The following is a 22,577-nucleotide window of genomic DNA, read 5'->3' as shown; positions in this document are numbered from 1 at the left end:
TGCACCAGAATTAGCCAAAAGAGACATGACTCGGTCAGAGTTCTCCTGTTTTAGCCACGCCCACCACATTAAATCTAATACAGGAATGGATGCAATCACAAAAATACTGAGTAAGTTAGCTTGATTTCAATGACTCTATACAAGAAAAGTGCAAACTTTAGAAACATCTCCCAATATTAGTTCTACACCAGTGACAACACTACTGACTTTACTGTAAAACTGCACATTAATATTTATGCTTCACCATGCAAGCGTATAACTCGCTCATTATTCTTTGCTGTAAATGAAAACACACTGATTTTATTATTTACCAGATGCTTTAGTTTTACAGATGATGCGATCAATTAGATGTATAAAGTGAAACGGCCCTTAAAACAATGTAAAATGCAGGTGTGGTTTATTAACCCTCCTGAATACTTACCCATTACACAGTCTGTACAACCACAGTATAGAGTATAGCACGGAATAATAATAATAATAATAATAATAGTAGTAGTAGTAGCAATGCAGTAAAAATAATTACTCTTTTCACTCAAGATGAATAAATAATACAGGATAAGAGCACTGGTAGTGTTGTGATACAAACTATTGCCATTAATGCATACATGGTTTTCCCAGCTAGGGTGATGCCGAGATAAATATCTTTCTGTGTAAGAAAAAAATAAAACAGGTCATGCAAGTAACCCACTGTGGCAACCCCTGATGGGACAAGATGAAAGTCACAAAAACTAAATCGATTAAATAACATCAACAAAAAGCATTTTAAGATTTCATGGCAGTCATTTTTGAAGGACGTGAGTGAAGCCAACAGCTTTAGGTAAATTTCTATTTGTGATCAAATAAAATACATACGCAGCCTGAATCTAAATATCCAGTGGCTGCAAAACCACCAGCCACAGTGGACGAGCAGGGTTGCATGCACACGATCAGCACCACGGACAGCGATGAAGCAACATGATGGTGACTGCAAGGGGTGTGTCAAGGGTCGCGGGATGTCCCCAATCACCTTCAAGCCCTGAATGTCAACGAGCCTCATTAACCCTTCGCATCCTTTCTGTCTTCGTCCGCCGCAGTTCTCGCGATGGTAGAAAGAGGCAGCGGCAGTTTTGGCATTGGCACGGCACTGTCACGTGACATGGTGAAAGGGCGTGGCGTGGCGACAAATGCAAAAATAAATAAATAACAAGACCGAAGAGGACACGAATACAACCCCCCCAAAAAAGACGCAAGAATATTCGGGATTTTAAGCGTGCTTCACCCGGTTTCGTTGGTGGGGAGGGGGCCGCAGTACAGAGGAAGCGTCCAGGGGAGGAGGTGCAAAAGAAAGAAGAGGAAAAGCGTTGCTCTGGATGGGGATGCTCCCAACCCGGGCCTGATGCTCCTCTGCTCAAACAAGGACTGTCGGAGAGGCTGCGAGGATTAAGCAGGAGGCCGGATGCTGTAAGACTGAGAGGAGGGGGAAGCTTCAAGAGCATCATCCAAAAACGAGCATTTTGTCTCACAGGCGGAAAAATAACAAGGGTCCAAAGATTGACGGTGATCTTTTCATTTGAATATCCAGACTACACTATCGAGGTGTCAGCGTCCTGTAAAAATACATATATATATATACTTTATTTTCCCCAAAGACGCATGCTTGGACTGATCAGTCACTTCCACCAATGTTATGTAATAGAATTGTTTGACTTGGAGTTCAGCAGCTGGGAGTACTGAGTCTCCTCTTCATATTTAAGTGGAGGTGGGGGGGTAGGACCACTCGATCGTTGAGGGTGGACTCCACCGAGAGAAGAAGATGTCGGGTCAGACACTAACGGACCGCATCGCCGCGGCCCAATACAGCTTGACTGGGTCGGAGGTGTCTCGAGCTGTGTGTAAATCCACCACACATGAGCAAACAGCCCCAAAGAAAAAACACCTGGAATGTGAGTAGGCTACTCTCTGTGTGTGCCCATGTTTGTCTGTCTGTCTGTCTAGTCATCTATCCATCTATCCATGTATGTATCTTGTGCATGTAGGCCATGCACCAAAGTCATGGTGGTTGCCTCCCCCATGCAGTCAGCTGTGTGTCATCACATGGATTTATTCTACAGCAATGGAAGCTAGCACCGTCTTACACCATAATTGGAAATAAGTATCCCAATAAACTGAGGTCTTGATAACACCATACAACGCATTGTCAATGGTGCTGAAGGCGTGATGCCCCATGCTGCTTTGGTGCAGGTGAATACATAATTGAAAAGGTTATAACTAAGCGATTTTACTACCACGAACAGAGGCGTCGCCTTGAATTGCTGTCACTGCTTGCCTTGTTCAATGGCCCACATCATATTCTTGGAACTAAATTTGTTGGATTCTGTTGAAAATTGAGACGTGCAGGTTTTGAGACATGCTACAGCTATTGATCTACTGCACACATTCCTAACAACCGTTTACACCCACATAAACTTCTATCGGTGCACGGTATTCCGTTATTGTTTTTGGCATTTGGAAGGAAATTGGAGTTAGAGAACAGCTAGAATTGCTTGACTGTGAGAAAACTGAAGCTGTGAAACATGAATCAATAGAGAAAAATCTCTCTTAATCAATGTGTCAAACTAAGAAAATGCATCAGAATGATGAATAGAATTGAGTAAAGCATGGCAAGTTTGCCCTAGCAATTTGTTGACGTGACTCTCACCCAGAAAGTACACACAGTAACTTCTGTTGTTGCAAAACAGGCGCCATTGTTGACTTTACTTGAGAATTATTTTCCATTTTAAATCTCTAGTCTGTGTTGTGTATGGATTTCCTTTTAGAATCCAATGATGCACATCATTTCATCATTAAAGTTGCTGAATTTGCATAATCTTCAAATACATGGGCAAGACAGGAAGGGCAACATTGAGCAACCCACCATCAGCTCAGCTGGGCAATCGTTCACAAAAAGCCGAAATAACACCCAACAACGGAACCAGCTCATGGTGGACTCATGGGTCCACTGCCCAAACAGTTGTCGTGTAGGATCTCCATTTTTTTAAGGTCTTTGATGACAATGACTGTAGATATATACATCCACGAGAATCGAGCTTTTCCTAAAATGTAATTTTCAACCTCCACTGTTGTTTAGCTGGCACACCACATTGGCAATGGGGCACATTGCATTCTGGGTGTTTTCTTTTTTCTCCCTCTGTGTTGCTTGCGGGTGAGAGGAGCTATAAATAAACAGCGTACTTTCATGGTCCATTCATGTGTAACTCACCAAAGCATCACTTATGCAGCATGACTTGTATCACCCTCCATGCTCTTGCACATCCAGAACCCTTTCTACATCAATGTTGTGTTCTGATTTGTATACACCTAAAACATTATACAGTACCCAAATACAGTAAGCACCGCTAATGTTTGCATCTTAATCCCTGTATGTTTCTATTTGACTCGTAGTTGCTTTGTCCATATTATCCCTGTCGGTTTGTTGGTTGAGTTTACACCTGTGATGAACTGAACTGCATACAGTATTTGTTGCCACCGCAATTACTAACTTAATGTCAACATGTGAGTACAACATTGCTTATACATTGCACTTGTTGAAATACTGTTACTCTATGGTCAGGTGGTCACTGTAATTCAGCTGTGATGCGCTTTACAGTCTGTCTTTGTTTTTATGTTCTGGTTAATGCAAATGCAAATAGCACCCGGATCTTGCATCTGTGACGGAATACACAACTATGTTGCATTTCTCAAATGATCTCATTTCCCAACCTACTGCACAATCATTGGTCCATTCAGAACACATCTGCTACCATAGAGAGTAATGTTGCTGCTGTTACTAACAAAGGAAAGTGGTCTTGTTAAGTGATGAAGCTGGCATTCAGCAAATAGTAGACGGACATTCATCACAGAGTCAGACTGACATTTTCTGTAATTTAATGCTCCCAACAAAGTATAAGTGGATGAGTGTAAGTGTGAAAGGACTTTGAAAATCTTTGAGTCGAACTATAGTACCCCAGATATTGCGAGGCATTGTCCAACATCATTAGCCTCTGACCTCGCAGGTGTTCTTCTGAATTAATAGACAAAATAACCCTCGAATACCCCCTAAATTATGTATTTGATGGGGATTTTCGCAGTCATTCTCTTTCCCAAGAACCACAAGAAACAGTTTGGCTATTTTATGTTTGCTAATGGGGAGAGCCAGCATCACTTTGTGTAACACATAAATGCTTGAAAGCAACTGCTACTTTCTGCAGCAGCCTTTTTATTGGCAAAAACCAGGGTGGAGTTGAGTGTAAACAGGTTTGGGGTCGCCTCTGCAAACCGGTTCCGCCCATGTTCCGCCCAGCTGCATTGGGTCTTATTTCTTCATCCTTACAACAATTTGTAAGCAGATACTGATGGAGCATGTTTGAACAACAAGCTGAAAAAGTTTGCACAACATAAGAAAAGGGTGTAACAGTTTCCACCCCAAGGGTCGAACATGTTGGACAACTCAAAGTTCTAGCAAGCATGAGTAGAAATAATGATTCCAGTCAGTACTTCACAAATAATCATAAGATGTCAACCCTATCAGTCTTCCTAAATAGGTTCTAGTGGGGCAGCTGTGTCTCAGTGAGTAGAACGGCTTGTCCAGTGACCAATTCAGTTGGGTCAAATTTTCAAATCAAGAAACGTAGCAGGGCCATAAACATTAGGCGCAAATCAATTCAAACAAGCTGGACTACAGGCTCGGCCACACCGGGGTTGGATCTGGGCCGCATGTAGCCCACGGGCCGCTAATTGAATAACAGTGACGTAGACAGCGAAATTCCGATTTCCAGCCACGACCCCCTCACCTCTTAAAAATCATATCTACATTCTGTTTTTGTTCGTAACACTGTAAATCAGCTTTGCTAGAACCATAAACCAAAATGATAGACAAGAAAGGTGACTTTCTGCAGGAAGAAGTCCTAACAAAAAAGACCAAAAAATCTTACCCAGTGGTGTGCACCTCAAAATATCAGGGGGCTGACAGATGGGTTATATTGCTTCACATTTATTAGCGAAAGAGCCAAAGTGGTTGCGCAGACTTTTTGTTTGGTAAATCAATACAGTCAGTGATGTCTGCCAAAGCACTTTGCTGAAGTCTGTGAAACATGTCCTCCATCAAGCTAAGCCCTTTAGTGTGCCATTCTTTTGATGATGTCCAGTTCATAAATCTTGTCAGGAAAAAATATATTTGAAACATTGCACAGATACCTCACTATATCATCAGAATTAATTTCTTGATAATTATATAAATAGTTCTGTATATTCTGATTCATGTGTCTTTTTTGTTGTCTTGATTGTTCATGTTTCCTAATTGATAACTGCCTTTTTTTCCCTGTTTTTTTTTTGTTTTGTTTTTTTACAAAACACTGCATGATATCCTTTTGGGTCAGTCAAGACATCTGATGCGGTCTTTGGAGTCTAAACAAAAGCCCTGCCATTAATAATACATAGGCAAGTTGGTAATGCCTTCTTAAGTTTAACATAGCTAACCAATCACAATGCCAGGTTAGAGCCACGTCTTACGTGCAGTTGCATGATTTTCAGTATGGTATGGCACAGGTTTATGCAGCAGTTGGGTGGTCGTGTTGGAATAATCAGTCCCACAGTCTGCCAGCCTCAGTGGGATGTAAAGAACGAGACACACACAGGAGAAGTGTGGGATGATGACTCATCAGGCCTGGCAGGCTTATTTTGTGTGTAGTATGGGTGTGTATTTGCAGCTTCACTACAGACGACAGCGTGTACAGCCATCATTGCTGCATTCTGAATGTTACATCGTCGATGGTTGTAGGCTTGAATACAAGTGACCTTGAAGATATTTCATTTGCAACAGCCACATTCCAGAGTGCTGCCTTCCCTGCTTACCCTATCCAGGATGCTTGCAAGAAATTAAATTCCGTGTGCATTGATAATCAGCGGATTAACTAATCACAATTTGTATTCATACACCAGGGATTATTTGGTGCTTGTGAACAAAAAAACAAACCAACCATTGCATGCATGGTACTGAATGATTCCCTGTGTGCAGTACATCAAATGATTGTTTTTCTTGACAAAATACTGCAGATGGTCAAACCAGTGATTTACAGCCTCATACTGCGGCATGAGGCTCTGTGGTAGATGTCTATTTCTCCTGAGTATTCAGTGAAAATGCTTCTTTTAATAGTAGAGACTGTGGTAATACAGATTCTGATGCTTTCTGCAGTGGAATGTCCCATTGGTCCTCTGTGGGTAGTAATGACAAGTTTCACAAATGAACGGAGTAACAGCCAGATGAATTCCAATCAGGCAGTGGTTGCGCAGCACTCGTCCAGATACATAATAATTTTGTTAATAGTGCAGCACTCTGGCTTGAGTCACTAACATAGATAGTGTCAGACATGGTTTGTGATGAAGTAAGAGGGATGAATTCACATTAACAGGGCTTTTCACTGGGCCGTCGCGAGAAAGGTTAGTTTTACCCTACTAATAATGTGTCGCCGCAATCGCAATAACAATGTACTGGCATGGGTGCTATTAAGAAAAAATAGGATCATTATAATCAATCTAGATTAGAATCAAGCGTTACAGCAATACAAGGTATAAGCAACACACAAGTTATTATAGATTTGAAAAAAAGTATTAAAAATGACACTCGCCTATCAATTCAATCTTTCTGTCCTCATTGGGGTCAAAGGTAACTATAGAGTTACACACAACAAAAAACTTTAGCAATTTAAAAAAAAAAAAAAATTAAAGTAGGATTATGACAATAATTTTTGCAATATCTCACTTATAAAAAGGAAAGACAATTTAGAGTTTTGGTATTTTAACAATAAACATTGAGTTGACACGTAATTTTGCTTTTACGGGCCACATAAAATGATATGGTAGGTCGGATCTGGCCGCCGGGCCTTGAGTTTGACACCAGTGATTTTTAGTCTTAACATAAGAAGGAAACCAGAGTACCCAGACAAAACCAATCATGCTCCACAAAAACATGCTAACCAAGATATTCCTCCAATAGACATTTAAACCACGTATTTTATAACTGTGTTATTTGGCAAATGAAATGTGGGCAGTGGAGTAAAGGTCTTCAAGCACATGTTTAATGGTGCGTATGAAATTGAATATCCCATTTAAGCAGCTGTTGATTTATACCTCCACCTTCTTGAATGTCATCTCATCTGAATCACTGCATTTTTTTCCCGTTGTCTTGATTTCAACAAAGGGGTTGCTCCTGCATCTGTCTCCTAAAGTTCTCTCTTCTATAATTCCCAGACCTGATCCAGGCCTCTCAGGATTCCAGTGTGAGCGTCCCTCAGATGGCCGATACACTGATAGAGAGGGCGGGCAATGCCAGTTGGGTGGTGGTTTTCAAGGCCCTGATTACTACACACCACCTCATGGTGCACGGCAATGAGGTAACAATACACACATAGACCGTCCAGAAACAAAGGACCTGATTTAGTAAGACTCTTTATAGGAGAGACTAAATTGCTTTGCCGCTCACTCTAAGTACAGTTGTAAAAGTTTTGGAGACCAACGTTTTTAAAAGAGATATGTGTGCTTTCCGTAGGTATTAACATAAAACAGTTGTGAGAACACTGTAAAAGCAAATTGAAGTTTGAAGTAATGCGATTGGAAGTGTGAGTGGACAAGGCAGACAAACATTTCACAGACTTTGAGAAAAAAGCCAACAAAGAGCCAACAATTACATAAAAGCCTTGTTTTGTTTAATTCTTTCCGAGGCGGTACTTCAACATACCAAATCAACCTTTAATTTGATAAATACATTGCACGTGCAATTGATCTATTTGCATAAACTCCTCCCAGAACACGCAAAAATTTCAATATGCCAAATCAGTGTAACTCACCTTAGGTTTGGTAATACATAATACTCCTCCAATCATGTCCAAATCAACTGTATAACTCTGTATTGTGGATTTATACATTGCTGTATGTGTGCTCTTTCAGAAATTCCTGCAATTCCTTTCATCGAGGAATTCTTTGTTCAACCTTGCCAATTTTCTGGACAAAACAGGCTCCCATGGTGGGTAGCAAGTGGTACAAGTTATATGTTTGCGTATTGTTTTTATTGACGGGTGCAATGGATAAACAACATGTTGTGATTTACAGTATTTAATTATTTTTAATATTATAAGTTACAATGCTGACATCCCGCTCCTCCAGTATTTTTGGGCATACATCAATGTGTGTGCGTGTATGTCTTCCTCAGGCTATGACATGTCCACCTTTATCAGACGCTACAGCCGTTATCTCAATGAGAAGTCCTTTGCCTACAGACAGATGTCTTTCGATTTTGTCAGAGTCAAGAAAGGGTACAGTTTCTCATTTCTGTTCCTTTACCCATCAAATTATACTTTTGATGAAAAAAGCACACCAAATTACACTTGTAGGATGACATATGATCTACATTTTGGTTTCAGAACAGTTTTACCAAATGCTTATCATCATCACAGATTGTTTTTTTTAAATCTACTAATTGCAAGCTACTGCATGCTTGGACTAAGCCACCCTGAAGTTCTTCAGATCCTCAGCTTAAAATGTCTCAAAATATTGAAACAGAATGTCTTATTATCTCTTTCCATCACAGCGCTGATGGAGCAATGAGGACCATGACAGTAGAGAAGTTGCTGAAAGGAATGCCTATCCTGCAGGGTCAGATTGATGCTCTGCTGGATTTTGATGTGAGTTCCTTGAAGCAATCTTCACCAGTTAAATCACTTTAATGCGTATTTCTTTCATCTCATCAGTTGTAATTATGTCCAAAGGTACACCAACCGGAATTAAACAATGGAGTAATAAATGCCTGCTTTCTTCTACTGTTCAAAGACCTGATAAAGTTATATGCTTGCTACAATGATGGCATCATCAATCTACTAGGTACAGTTTTTCTGTTCACCTTCATTTTCTTTCCTGGCAAATGCATGTTCATTAAATATCATCTCGTGGTGAAGACCACCGATTGAGTTTAACATCTTCCTTATATTTATGTAGACAATTTGTTCCTACATGTTTCTGGGTCAACACAAGCCAGAATCTCTCATTACGGAAGGTTACTAACTTTGTGTTTTAGAAACATAAATTCATTGCTGGCAAAAAAAGGAAAGCTACTACTACCCAATATACACAGTATGTCCATTTTAACATCGTCGTGACTATGTCTTTTAGAGAAATTTTTCCAGATGAAGAGAAGCCAGTGTAAAGATGGACTCGAGATCTACAAGAGATTTCTGACTCGCATGACTCGGGTATCTGAATTCTTCAAACTTGCAGAGGTAATATGCGGATGTGCCCATTGCTCTAGCACTCATTCCATACTGGCTGAAATGTCTTTGTTTTGTGTTTCCAGCAAGTGGGAATAGACAAGAATGACATACCTGAACTGACTCAAGTAAGTTTGTTACAGCTTTGTCTACTCATATGTTTTGCATAGGTGTACACTAACATGCAAAACTTATTAGTCACACTTTCTTCAGCTCTACATCTAAAGTGTATTTTTCAAAAGACAAAGTAGATATTGAAAGTTGTATACACTATATCTTCTCTTATTATATTGTGTTCTCACTCAAATAAACAGTCAGTACAAACCTTTTGAGAGACTTGTATGGCTTTGGTAGGTTTTATCAAGGAGATGACTTAAGCAGTAAGATTTTAAAGAATTACACACATTTAATGATAGTAGTGTGAATATTTGTCAGTTCTCCCATTTTTTTGGATCCGGCTTGCATTGCCAATAGATTCCGTTTTGACCCTCAAAGGCGCATTATAGCATAAGTGGTGCCCAAACGGTGATGTACTGTAAATGAGCAGACTAATTAATCCAAACAGCCCTGCAAACATTGTTAAATACCATCTAACATGATCGGACGTGCTACATGACTGATGGATTAAATGTCGGTATTAATACGTGTCAGTCTCCCAGATCCTTGCCCCATTGATTATCGTCATCTTTTTGAAGGAGAGCCACATCAGTACAAACAAGACAGTGTAACATGACCATTATTCAGTCTTGAATTGTTTTTTTTTATCTGAACATGGCACCACCAAAAATATATAAGGAATGACCAAACATGACATCTAGGATAACATGCAGGGCAAGAAAAACAACTAAAACCAAATTGTGCCAGACTACCATAATCACCAAGATGAGACAGATGGGGTTAGATTCAGAGTAAGACAAGGAACTGATTGTGAAAATAAACAAGACCGTAGAATCTAACCATAATTATTATACTTATAACATATTATATTAAGCGACAACATAGGCCCCAAATAGTATGATGCATTATATGAACTAAAAATCTGAAACAAAATACAAAGCACAAAATGAATAGCAGCGTTAGCAAGTTCAATGTGGCATTTCAACCTAATTTTCCTCTCTGTTCAATCTGTTGCTTCTTGAAATTATGGGTTGTATGAACATGTTTTTTAAGCATTTAACCGATGGTGAACAATGCACAATGATGGAATTTTGTATACTTAATACATTCTGCACATACATATGACATAATTTCCAAAGAACGTAGATAGATCTTAATTTTTTGCCATACTATTTTCCCCCACAGGCCCCAGAAAGTCTTTTAGAATCACTTGAAACTCACCTCAACACTTTGGAAGGAAAGAAGCCGTAAGTTTGTGTGTTGATTGTTTTAATGGTAAAAAAATAAATCATTTAACATTAGCGCGATAGTGATCACTTGTAGGCTTAAGGTTGGTTTGCATGAACTCAAAGACATGTTGAATTGATAACAAAATAATTTTTTGAGGCTGCTTTAATTAAACTTTGTATTTATCCACTTTGTTCATGTTATGACGGCCAAACATTTAACCGAATGTTCTTCTGATCTTTGTCCGAAACAATACAGAGAGGATAAGTAAGTATTCTCTGTCACTCGAAATGCTGAATTTATACCACTACCTGCTTTTTTTATATTTACATTTTATTTCCCACCAGTTTTTCATTCCTTTAGAGAGATTTTTTACTGAATAGAAGTGCCCATATCCATTTAAAGTCATACCATCAATATAACAACATTAAACCAAAGCTGCGTTCACCTTGTGCTTCAATAGTAAATTTTATTTATGTATTCATTTATGTATTTATTTATGTATTTGTTCATTTATTTGTTTATTTATTTATTTATTTTAATTGAGCCCACATTTGTAAATATTGTTAATCATACACTAATACAAAGCTGCTGGTAAATTTGTACAATCCAATGAAATCAAAGACAAGACTGAATTTACAATGGCAACAAGGTTTTGCAACGGCTGAATTATAATTATGAACTACGGCTACAGTACTGGATTGTGCAGGTATACGGTCAGTGTATATTTGTCATTAAATCAGTGTTACTTACTCTCAGGCTCCACTTTTGCAAAGGAGTACAGGCTGGACAATTGTCACATTCTCCAACTTGCCTGCATAGGAACACCCTGAGTTGAAGTGGAAATGAGTCTAAGATGCATCCATCCATCCATCCATCCATTTTCTGCACCGCTTAGTCCCCACGGGGGTCGTGGGTGTGCGAAGATGCAATGATTTAGTATTATGTTTATGTTTCAAATTCTGCCTGTCTAAATTCACCAAATATGTAAACCACTTTATACTGTACGTATGATGTCACTCTTATTCTTTCCTAACCTGTGTGCCATTCTTGTTTTTGTAGGTCACCCACCAAGGTAAGACACCACCAATAACATTAAGTACTTACATACACTAAATGAGACCTCAATAGAGGGATGGATTGGAAATACACATCATCTTCATTAGCATTCAAATATGCCACCATGTTGTCTGTTAATAGGACACAGTGGCCAACAACAGCTCAGCAACTACCACCCCATCTTCTGCACCACCCAAGCCTGCACCGCCTGCTGGTGCTGGGGGCCCCCCTGCTCGACCGGGGCCCCCTGCTAAACCTCCACCTCCCTCTATCACACCCACAGCGGTCACTCCCACCACTACCGCCAGCAGGTAAGTGCCAGTGAAAGAACTTATGTTATATTTATTTAACGTGGAAATTGTCCTATTATGGATTGGATGTTTGTGCGGTATAAAAATAGTAAAAGGAAATTTAATTTGTCGACTTTACTCCATTGTAACTTTTTGTATTTATTTATATGTGATATTTATAAGATGAAATAATATTTGCTTGCTTCCCTTTTTTTCTGTGTAGTGCCCTTGATGATGGCTTCTTGTTGGATCTAGATCCCATGTCCTCATCCTCAGCTGGTGGGACTGCACCGCCTTCCACAACAACCGCATGGGGAGGTGAGAAAAATTCCTGAGCTTTATTTGAAAATCATATACAGTGTGACCCTCGCTATATCGTGGTCTATCATGCGCATCGCTCGGAACGAATCAAAGAGCTTGCACTTCACATGCAAGGCATGATGCCCAATTGTTCAATCCCATCTTTTCACATTGCAAAAACAAATTTGCAAAATTTTGGTTTTACATTCATTAATACTTGGTTAAGCGTGTCCTTGTCATCTTTTAACGATGTCATTCATTAATGGTCAACGTTTTGCCTTTTGTTGTGCAGATCTTTTGGCTGACGGTGAGTAATCTAATCATCTCTTTCTACAATCGTATTATGGAGCTTAATAATTACATTTTAGAGTTACCATGGGTTGTCTTTGAGATACTCATTACAAGAAAAAAGTTCTCTGCTGCCCTCTTCTAATTTTTTTGCTACTCTGTGGATGGTGTCTTGTAGCCACTCCTGCTGCCACTAACAATACTTCTGAAGCTAAACAAGCAAAAAAAGAGCTTGCCCCTGATGCTGCAGCTGCCTCTGCAGTGGCTGCATCTACAGCTGCCGCTTCCACTGCTGCAGCCATGCCAGCGCCCATCTCCCTGCCTGTCACTGCTCCCACCGCTGCTTCAGTTAGAGACATCGACTTTTTTGGAGGTTGGTCAGTTGAAAATGTAGACAGCTGGGTGGCTCATCTGCACAAGGTTTTAATATTGTGGTAATCCATTGTAAAAGCTGCTAATTGCGAGTAAAAAATTGCAGAGACAGAGTGTGTGCACTCTGTCGCTACAATTTTTCAATCACCATATATATATATTTATACGTATATATGTACATATATATATATATATATATATATTTTTTGTATATATAGCGAATGAAATATGTACGTGTATATATGTATATATATGACATATTTGCTCAAATTACCTTCAATAAATTATTAATAATTTATTGTATTAATTTTTTGAAGACATTGGTTATTTTAATTTCTTACAATAATTAGGAAACATCTGCAACATTTTGTTTTCATAAATCTCTCCCAATGTCAAGATATGCTGCTTTTGCTCCATTTGCAAGCACACTCAAAGATTTTCTCAATAAATGCAGCCTGTTTTTAAATCCCTAAATCAACATGATCATCATGATTAATTTTCTATTTTTTAAAAGTTCTGATAATGTGTAAAGAAGATGAAATGGTCGCAATACATAAGGGTTGAGTCAAAAATCTAAAATTGTATTAAGACACAAAACTGAGACAAAATACAGTAATCTCTTCTTTCTCTTCTCTCTGTCAACTCTATTTATCATCTATTTTTCTGAGTTGATATTGGCTATGTTGTGTTAATATCACATTCACTGCTGCTAAATCTGAAGACCAAATGTAGCATCTCTATCAAAGAAAGAATTATCCTAGTCCATCCCTGAACTTAACATACCCCCACTTGTCACAGAGTACAAACAACTTGTGACAATTTACCTCATCTCACTGAATACAACTTTATGCAGCCCCTTAAAATGTTCTTCCTAGAACTGATGGTACAGTCAAAGAAATGACTTGGGCTGCGTACTTCTTGTATTCTTTGCCTTTCCCTGATACTGACCTCTCATGTTTTTGTTTGTTTGTTTGTTTTTGTTCATTCCATCTGTTTCTCCATGTGTTGTTTGGTTGTGTTGCTGTGAAACACTAGATGCATTTGCACCTTCCCCAGGAGATGGTCCTGTTGCTGTGGCTGCCGGTCCTGCTACTGATGCATTTGGGGAATCTGGTGGGTGAATTTTATGCAAAAACATACATACTTATAAAAATAATGCAGCCTTTAAAAGGGCTTCTTTTTTCAGTCCTCCAGTGATGTGTGCTCAATTGCCTTTCTTTCATGGTTTCCAAGTCTTGTTAAGACATCCACTGGCACCTTGCCTCACAGATATAGTCACGTTTTAATCCTCCACCCCCTTCCCTTCTTTTCTCATCAAATCACATCTAACCCTTCCATTCCAACCCCTGCTGCTTCTCCTGCTGAAGACCCTTTTGCTACGACTGAGGGGAGTGCGGACATTGCTCCAGGGCTGGACCTGTTTGCTATGCGACCCACTGACACGGGAGCCACTGCCATCACCCCTCCCACCTCTAGTGAGGCGCCGGCCATCGCTGTCCCTGTCGCCACACCCGCCGCAGCCCCCACTCCTTCTGTCACCACCACCACTAGCAGCACAGACACCACCACCACAGAGTCTGCAGCCGCTCCGACTCTAGATTTCTTTGGTGGTAATGTCCTTTTGCTTTCATTCTGCTTTTCCAGTCACTCTGCATTATATGATGATGATATTTTGACCTTGATTGCCCTGGCTCTAGAGGTCCTTAATAATGAAATTGGAACATCAGTCACTGTATCTCAAATTTCTACACCGCCGCATTTTCCCGGTTTGAAATGTTCCAGTTTATGTGCTAAGGGCATAGAAATTAAAATGCTGCTACTGTGACATTTTATGACATCTCTTGGTGCCAATGAGCTATGTTGAAGGGAGATGGGGGGATTCATTTAGATAAAAGTAGTGTTCTGCCACCATCTTGCGGCATTTTGACTCCAAAGAACTCTGCTGAAGTGAGTTGAGGAGCTTATTTTAGACAAAAATAGTGATATGCTGCCCAATATTTCTTGCTCACAGATTTTTGCTATGCGCTACCTATAGATGGTGGTAAACACTTCATTCGTTTGCTTTGGCCATTCAAGCAAGCATCTTGACCGCCTATGGCAAGCTAGAGCACAAAATACTGAAATTTGTTTTTGGTGAGGTAAAGTCATGGTTTACCTCAGATTTTTTGTTGTCCTATTTCCTTATCAGCAAAAATGGCTCTACTTGCTGTTATTCCTCACCAAATACTAATATTCACCGCCAACATTTAAACGAGTCATCTCCTGCATGTGAAACGTTTCCAATAATGTCTGCTGAGAAATAATGTTTAATTTGTACTTTGTACTCTTAAGTTTAAGTGAAATATTGCGTAGTTTTAAAATTCTCTGTTGCTTTAAATTCCGTCGTTAACTAGTATAATTAACCTGGGAATTATTATGAACTCACAAATATAATCATAATATTTATAAATAAATGTGAAGCTCGCAATATTTCCTTAGATTTCTAATCTGATATTGTGTTTACATTGCATTCTATATCCTCTGACATCTCTCTGCTTTCTCACACGTCTATTCATTGTGTTTGTGCTGGATTTAAAATCTGAATGTCCATTTTATGATTGTGTGTCCTAGATATGCTTGATTCTATGCCTGAGCAAGGTTCTACCACAGAATCCAAAGCTGCTACCACACCTAGCGTAGACCTTTTTGGTGCAGGTACAGGAGCTGATCCACATGTCTGTGTGTGAAACCTCTTCATCTCTTCTACTTAGCACTCCTCCACTCCTGTCTTACATAGTCCTTCCCTACTACACAATTTTGTTTTCCCCTCATAGTGATCTGAGAGCTGTGCATGAAATCCACAAGCATCGTGTTCTCCCCAAGGCTGCTTTTTTAACAGAGCTGTTTCTACCTGCTCTGCTAATACTTTTCTTTGCTCCTCGACCACCACCATTTTCTTCTTTCTCGCACTCTGCCTCTTGCTTGCATTGGTCAATTAGACCTCCCTGCTGTTTCACGCGGGCCTTCTCCTTTGCCTGAGCCGGCTCCGACTGGAGACATTGTCACTGGTGAGTTAAGGTGCTTTACTTTAATGGCATCCCTTCTGTTTTCCTAATGTGAATTATGAAGGGTGCAGCAAGCCTCCACTCATCATGATCAACCCTGTTCAAAAGCGGTGGTAAAGATGCATGAAGGCCTGCTTTCTTGCTTTGCTTCCTTTGCTAGAGAATGTTAGCCTTGCCGTGCTGATAAAGCTGCAGAAAAATATTAGGCATATTATTGAGCTTTAATCTCTCTGCTTTCTTGTTGTCTGTTTTCCTGTTTCAAATCATTGTCATCTTCAGACCCTAGTCCTGAGACTGCCCCTACTCCTGCCCCTGTTCCTGCGCCTGCTTCAGCTCAGACTCCAACTCCAGCTCCTGTTGTTGCTCCTGCCACTGAGGCCTCCTCTCCAACCAAAGCAGAGCCGACCCCAGTTATTGACCTGCTGGGTATGTATCACACTGGCCCCATGTACTCATTATAATATTTTTTTTTTTTCTCTTGTTCGCTATTCCTTCTTGGATATTGGATAATACTCTATCAGATGGATGACATGTATAACTTTCCTTAACGTGCAGAGCTCAAACACTTAAAATTATAAATCAGAGCTGGATTGTTCGGATTTGGACCATGAGAGCAATGAGAGCAATCTGTCCTGTTAGGGACATAGAGATATTGCAAAGTGTAACCATTCAACCAATTGCAAAGTGTAACCATTCAACCAATTAAAAAACAGTATTATGTCACCAAATAAAGAAAAAATACCTGTTTGATAGAGGTTCCAAATATTGTAGGTTTCTTCTTTTTTTTCATTCAAACTAGTATTTGCTCTGTAAATCAGCATAATTAAGCTTATTATCTTTTCACCCAAAAACATCCACCTCAATTTGAGTTCCCTCCTAAAAAGTCACATCCAGAACATGGATTCATATGGATTTTTTTTCTTTTATTATTATTATTCATGTTTGATGCAACACCATATTCTATGATAAAATATTGTTTTTAAAACCTTTCATGGCACAGAAAAGGCATCAATGGCCAGGAATGGCCTGTATTATTTGTTAGTGATCACCTGTTACCTCAGTAAATCACTTGATATTTTCTTCAGTATTTAGCACATTAGTTACAGTGAAAAAAAAAAAATATTTACTTGAACAATATGTTAAAAATTACTCAAATTCTGTTGTGCTATTGTGTATTTGTGTTGACTACCCTCTTTTTCAATATGGATAATTGCCCCTCCAGACTCCTTTGCTGGGTCTGTGAAGGAGACGCAGAGCTCTGCTCCTGGGGGACCTGGAGGAGACCTGCTAGGAGGTACAATTGTTTAGGGTTACACCATATTTATACAAACAGTGGACTCCTGGTATTCGAGCAGGAAAAGGACCGGGCCAGTCCACGAATAGTGGAAATGTGTGAATTACTATCATAATTGTACTCCAAAAATATATCGATTTTATTCTGAACCTTAAAAAGTCTTACAAATATGCAGTTTCTAAATCTGAGTTTCCCCATTGCATTAGCAGGCAAACTGATTGCTAATATACCTGTACACGATCTGTACCTCGCTAAAAGTCAGCAAGGATGGGCTGCAGCTCACCTGCAAACCTAATGAGGACCAGCATTCCAAAAACTGGATGGATGGATAATAATGCAAATGGTAGTCACAACCCGATCTGTCTCTTCATCAGACCTCATGTCCCCCACCTTGGCACCCACCGTCGCCCCGGCCTTAGCCCCAGCCATGGCTCCAGCTCCAGCACAGAATTATCTTCTTGAATCGGGATTCGAAACTCTGGGTTCACTTCCCTCTCCGACACCACCTGTGCCAGCTGTACCAATGGTACCTGCCACTGCAGAACCTGCAAAAGCCACACCAGCGCCCTCTGGTGGCTTTGATGCTTCAGGTAAATGGCATTTAATGTCATGTAAAGTTTTATGTCAGGGACGGTAGATAGTACTTGAAAAAAAAAGTCAAACTTTTTCAACATATCTCTTAAACATTCTTGCTTAGCTGCGAGTAGATGTGCAAAAGTGTATGGTCCACTGAAACATAGTGATTTGGGCCATTCTTGTTTCAATGTGGACCATTCACACATGCTGCGCTTTCTTCAGTTTCACACATGCTCTCTTTTGCTTCACTCACTCTTCCCCACCTCCTTCATCTTCACCCCTTCCTCTCTGCTGGCTACTACCTCTTGCTTGCTTCTTCTAATGTGTAATTGGTGAGTTGAACTCCACAGTGCATTGCAGCATGTGCACTTTTTGAAGTCTGGGTTTTGTTTAAGGTGCATGTTTAAAATGTAAGTGTCTCCTGCATGAGACAAAATACACTGGTTTGTGGAATTATTTCCCCCCAGTCCTTTCTTGTGTTGATTTTTGTCCAAATGCCAGTAATGTTGCATCATAGCATTGCAATGAATTGGGAGCCATGTATTGCAGTCATTACAATTAGCCATTCCGAATAGTTCGTCTTGCGGTTCATCATCTGCGGTATAATAATAATAATAATTAATAATAATAATATTTTTTACTGAAAGTGACAAGCTAAGGGCAACTATTTGTGCCTACACATTTAACTACGTCCTGTTGCTATTACAGCTGGATTGTTTCCCTCCCCTTCATGTTCACATCTGCCCAGTGCCTGCATTCGAGCTAGAATTGGAAATGAACAACCATGTAATCTGGAGTGACTTTTTAACGTTGCACCTTTCCCACCTTCCTTTCAAGTGTTTGATGCATTAGGTGACTTGCTGATGCCCGCCGTTACGCCACAGAGCACCGGGGGAAGCACTACAGGAAGTGCAGCAGGGAGCATGGGAACACCCGTCACAGTTGAAAACATTGCAGCTGCTCCACCTGCCACCCCACCCCCAACAAAAGCCATTGCAGGGGATCTTGACTCCTCACTGGCCAACCTGGTTGGAGGTACATTTATTGTATGATGGGACACATCATTGATTTCCCTAAAAACTCAAATCCATTTCTTTTTTTTATCCTCCCTTTAGACTTGGGAATGAAGAAAAAGTAAGTATACACTTTGTTTCTGCTTTCTTACATTAGAAACTGTCCATGGTCCATGATACATCCATGGTGAATCATCTGTTCATTCCTTTTTTCAAAATGAAACAGAAACAAATACACAAAACAAAAACATCAAAACAATTATACTTGTTTTCTCAATTTGTATTCCAAAACCCCAAATATGCATGCAACAGCTATGATTTTATGTTTCATAATGATTCTTCTGTGTTGTTGATGTTATTTGGGGTTATTTCAATTGGAAAATCGGCTCTGGAACAGGATAATGGATGTTGAAAATTGATAGTTTTGATTCAAATGATGTGACTGCATCTCATCGAACCAAACCCAATTGTTCCACTTGAAAATGTATCCAAATATATTTTGAGTTGTAGTTTATTGTAGCGATGCACCCTCCCCCTAGATGTTAAGGCATGTTCGGTGGTTGACAGTATAAATAATTCATAGTGCTAACTAATATCCTTCCCGTAGAGATCCACAGAGTGAGAGGAAGTTGACTGGAGGAGCCAACTGGACCCCTCATGTGGCCCCCACAAGCTGGACCACGCCAGGTGTCCCCATGGTGAGAACAACTTCAACTTTAATCTGCGGTTAAAACTCATGCCACCTGCACAAGTAGGGGTTAGGTAGTTAACAACATGTATGCTTTGACAAACTGTGAATTTACAACCAGGCTGGAGTGGCTCCAGGCGGACCTGGAGCAGCGGCTCCTAGTGGAGCAATGGTACCACCAATGAGTGCACAGCCTGGCTTTGGTATGGTGAGTAAAAGTCCTCAATACACTCTATACCTAAATATAAGTATAGGTACTTCTGTATAAATGACAGGGGGTAGAAGTACTAATTCAAATCCTGCACTTAAGCGGTTTTATGCAGCCAAACCAATGTGTTCCAATAGCTTTGTTAAAAAAAAAAAAGCTTAACTCATGATAAAAATACACTTTTTTATTTTTTTTCCAACTTGTGCTTATAGTGCCCCACAAATGTAGTTGAAAACAAACCATTTTCTGAAATAAGGCCATGGATGGCAAACATTTAGCTTCTCTGAATACGCAAATGTAGTATAATCTATACTTAAATGTACCAGCTAAGTATTTTTACTTTTTTACTTTGTTCCGTCCTGCTACTAGTATTTTTATATCTAAGTGACATGTTTAGAAGTCATACTGTATTTCAAGTAAATAAATATGGTCTGCATTCAGCAAGATCTAAGGTCTGTAATAAGGTTTCATGGACTCCTTGAAACATCAGGCTGATTTTGTTTGTGTTAGCCTTTTGTACAAAGCTCATGAACTGTTTTCAGCCTGCTGCTGGAGGGCCAGGAGCTCCCATGATGCAGCCCATGATGGGTCAGCCTATGATCGGTCAGTCCATGATGAGACCTCCTTTTGCTGGCGTGGTTGGAGCTGCACCTGGAGGACTTGCGGCATCAGGAGCCCCGGTAAAATTCTTTGAATCAGTGCCAAGTATACAGAATAATATCAAAAACACTCGACATGTCTTGTTTTTTCACAGCTTTCTCCTGGACCTGCAAGCCAGAGTCCCAAAAAGCCTAAAGATCCTCTGGCAGAGCTCGACCTTAAGGACTTCTTATAACACAAATGAAAGACGGGTATGTTGCAGTCCTCATTTTGTTTTGATAGCTACATATTACTTCATACATTATAAAGTGGACTTAAAGAATCCTTAAGATTCTTGCCTCTCAGACTTCCCATTGTGATAAACATGAATTGGAAGATGTTAAACAAGTTCAACACAATTTGGTGCCAATACAACATGCATTCATGTCTTGAAACGTTTTTAGAAGCACTGCATATAGATTTCTGAGTTTATAGAATAATGCATATTAAGCTTTACAATATATTAACTGTACTATAATATTTCATAAAATGAGATAATGAGGGCAGACTGTCGTGTCCTGCAGACAAATATTTTCCTCTACAGAGTCGGATGCTCCCCTCGTTTACCCGGCGTCTGTCAAGATCCCAGGAAGCCAGTGGCCCTGCCAGTCTGTCTCTTTTGTCTACTTCTCGACATAATAAGAGCCTCTCTCCTCTCCTCCATCTTCTTTCTGTTTCCTTCTCCTGTGTGATGTTGTAGCACCAACTGTGAAAGTGAAACCTAGCAGAGTATAACCAGTATACGAATATATATGAGAAAAGAATTCCAAGTGCGTGCTCATTTAGATGTTCTCAATTTTTTGTCTCAAGCAAAATCTCACAAAAAAATCCTGAAAATGTTCTTGAGTGAAAGTGAAGGAGTATGTGATTAGATTTATTGCTTGTGTTGAATGATGGTCGTACTTTGGTGTCCTAAGCTCCACCCAGTCTTGTCCCCTTAAAGGGGCGGAGCCCTTCTTCTTCTGCTCTGATTGGATGAGAGTTTAATTAAGTCCTTGTGGTTTATGGAGAACTATGTTGTGTCCTGTGTACAGAAAGGTCCTAATTTATAAACAAAGACTCCACTGGTGAATTTGACAATTACGTCTCTATTATGTACTATTCGTGTGCTGAAGAGAAATATCAATGTGAATCTGACATGAAATTGTGAGGAGTCATGTGAGTGTCATTCAGTCATCATTTGGAGAAAAAAAATGCGATAAATATATTGTATATTATGAAACAAATTGTGTGGGCTTTTGAGGCTTTGGAACATCAACTGACGCTTTGTGTGTCTTTATTTGTGGCTTATTTTTTGTTACTATTTTATCAGTTGTCTTTTAATGCCTGGCCTGAGTAAGGCAAGTCTTACTTTCAAATCCAATGTTAAGTGAAAAAATTATACATCATGGAAAAAATGTTTTAAAGTGCCCCTCATTGAAACAATTCCACTTTTTAATGTGTGACCAGTAATGTTTAGTTTATTTGTTTGTTTTGTTTTTTTATTAAAAAAATCCTTATTTGTAGAGACCAATACATTCAATTGGAGTCAAATAAAATCTTCCACAACTGTTACTTTTGTTTTGGTAAGTACCATGGAACATTTTCTATTTAAACAAGTGATCTGCCTTTGTGTTTTACAGCCTAATTACCAAATCTGTGAGGTATTTTTAACAGTGCACTGCAATTTGTTGAATGCTTTTCTTGGGCATTAAGAATTTGTAGTTCCATTGTAAGACATCTAATTGATCATGTATGCAGCACAGGAACCCAGTCGTTAACGTTTTGCCCAACGTTATCTTTCTTGTTATTTTTGTGTGTGGATTTGGACTACATGCTGCGTTGCGTTAGAAATACAATGATGTACCTCCTCATTTGAGTTGACTGTTTAAAACGCAAGGTTTTACAAAAGAGTGATGATTCAGATAAAACATTTTCATGGATGGGTTATAAGCATTTTTTTTTTGTCCAATTTATTTTGTGTATGATGTCCCTACGCATTGCATGTAAGCCCTTTGAGATGCAATAAATGACTGATTGAACTCATTTTCCCTCTCATTTCTGAAATACAAACATATAGTCTTATTTATCTCAATTGATTTTGAAATGAGAGTTGCTTTATGGAGGTTGATTTGGGGCGATTGAGTTTTACTGTCAGAAGCTATAAATTTCAGTACAGTGCTCGTACAATGATACGCAATCTAAATGTGA

The 22,577-nt window shown here is 39.5% G+C and overlaps 1 protein-coding gene across 9 annotated transcripts; it reads left to right on the top strand.

Annotated features, from left to right (window-relative positions):
- Window positions 1-1,138: 1,138 nt before the first annotated feature.
- snap91a (synaptosome associated protein 91a) lies at window positions 1,139-22,412 on the top strand. Of its 9 annotated transcripts, none has more exons than XM_088387596.1 (28): window positions 1,139-1,922; window positions 7,264-7,406; window positions 7,960-8,035; window positions 8,222-8,324; window positions 8,600-8,693; window positions 8,778-8,889; window positions 9,178-9,284; window positions 9,359-9,400; window positions 10,575-10,636; window positions 11,679-11,691; window positions 11,817-11,986; window positions 12,189-12,283; window positions 12,558-12,572; window positions 12,732-12,926; window positions 13,961-14,038; window positions 14,293-14,535; window positions 15,536-15,619; window positions 15,904-15,972; window positions 16,249-16,395; window positions 17,192-17,263; window positions 17,638-17,853; window positions 18,677-18,874; window positions 18,955-18,973; window positions 19,460-19,550; window positions 19,662-19,748; window positions 20,291-20,428; window positions 20,503-20,599; window positions 20,932-22,412. In XM_088387596.1, exons 1-27 carry the CDS (start codon window positions 1,793-1,795, stop codon window positions 20,581-20,583), a joined length of 2,880 nt encoding a protein of 959 aa, XP_088243722.1. In that variant the 5' UTR covers window positions 1,139-1,792; the 3' UTR covers window positions 20,584-20,599; window positions 20,932-22,412. The 9 variants fall into 9 exon arrangements, with proteins under 9 accessions (XP_088243722.1, XP_088243730.1, XP_088243726.1 ...); XM_088387598.1 differs by having other exon boundaries at window positions 1,140-1,922; window positions 13,982-14,038; window positions 20,912-22,412; XM_088387597.1 differs by having other exon boundaries at window positions 1,140-1,922; window positions 18,692-18,874; window positions 20,912-22,412.
- The last annotated feature ends 165 nt before the right edge of the window (window positions 22,413-22,577 follow it).

The sequence above is a fragment of the Syngnathus floridae genome, chromosome 10 (genome assembly GCF_059516105.1).
Source record: "Syngnathus floridae isolate MCC-2025c chromosome 10, RoL_Sflo_1.0, whole genome shotgun sequence".
In the NCBI taxonomy this organism is placed as follows: domain Eukaryota; kingdom Metazoa; phylum Chordata; class Actinopteri; order Syngnathiformes; family Syngnathidae; genus Syngnathus; species Syngnathus floridae.
This window is presented reverse-complemented; position numbering and strand designations above follow the sequence as displayed.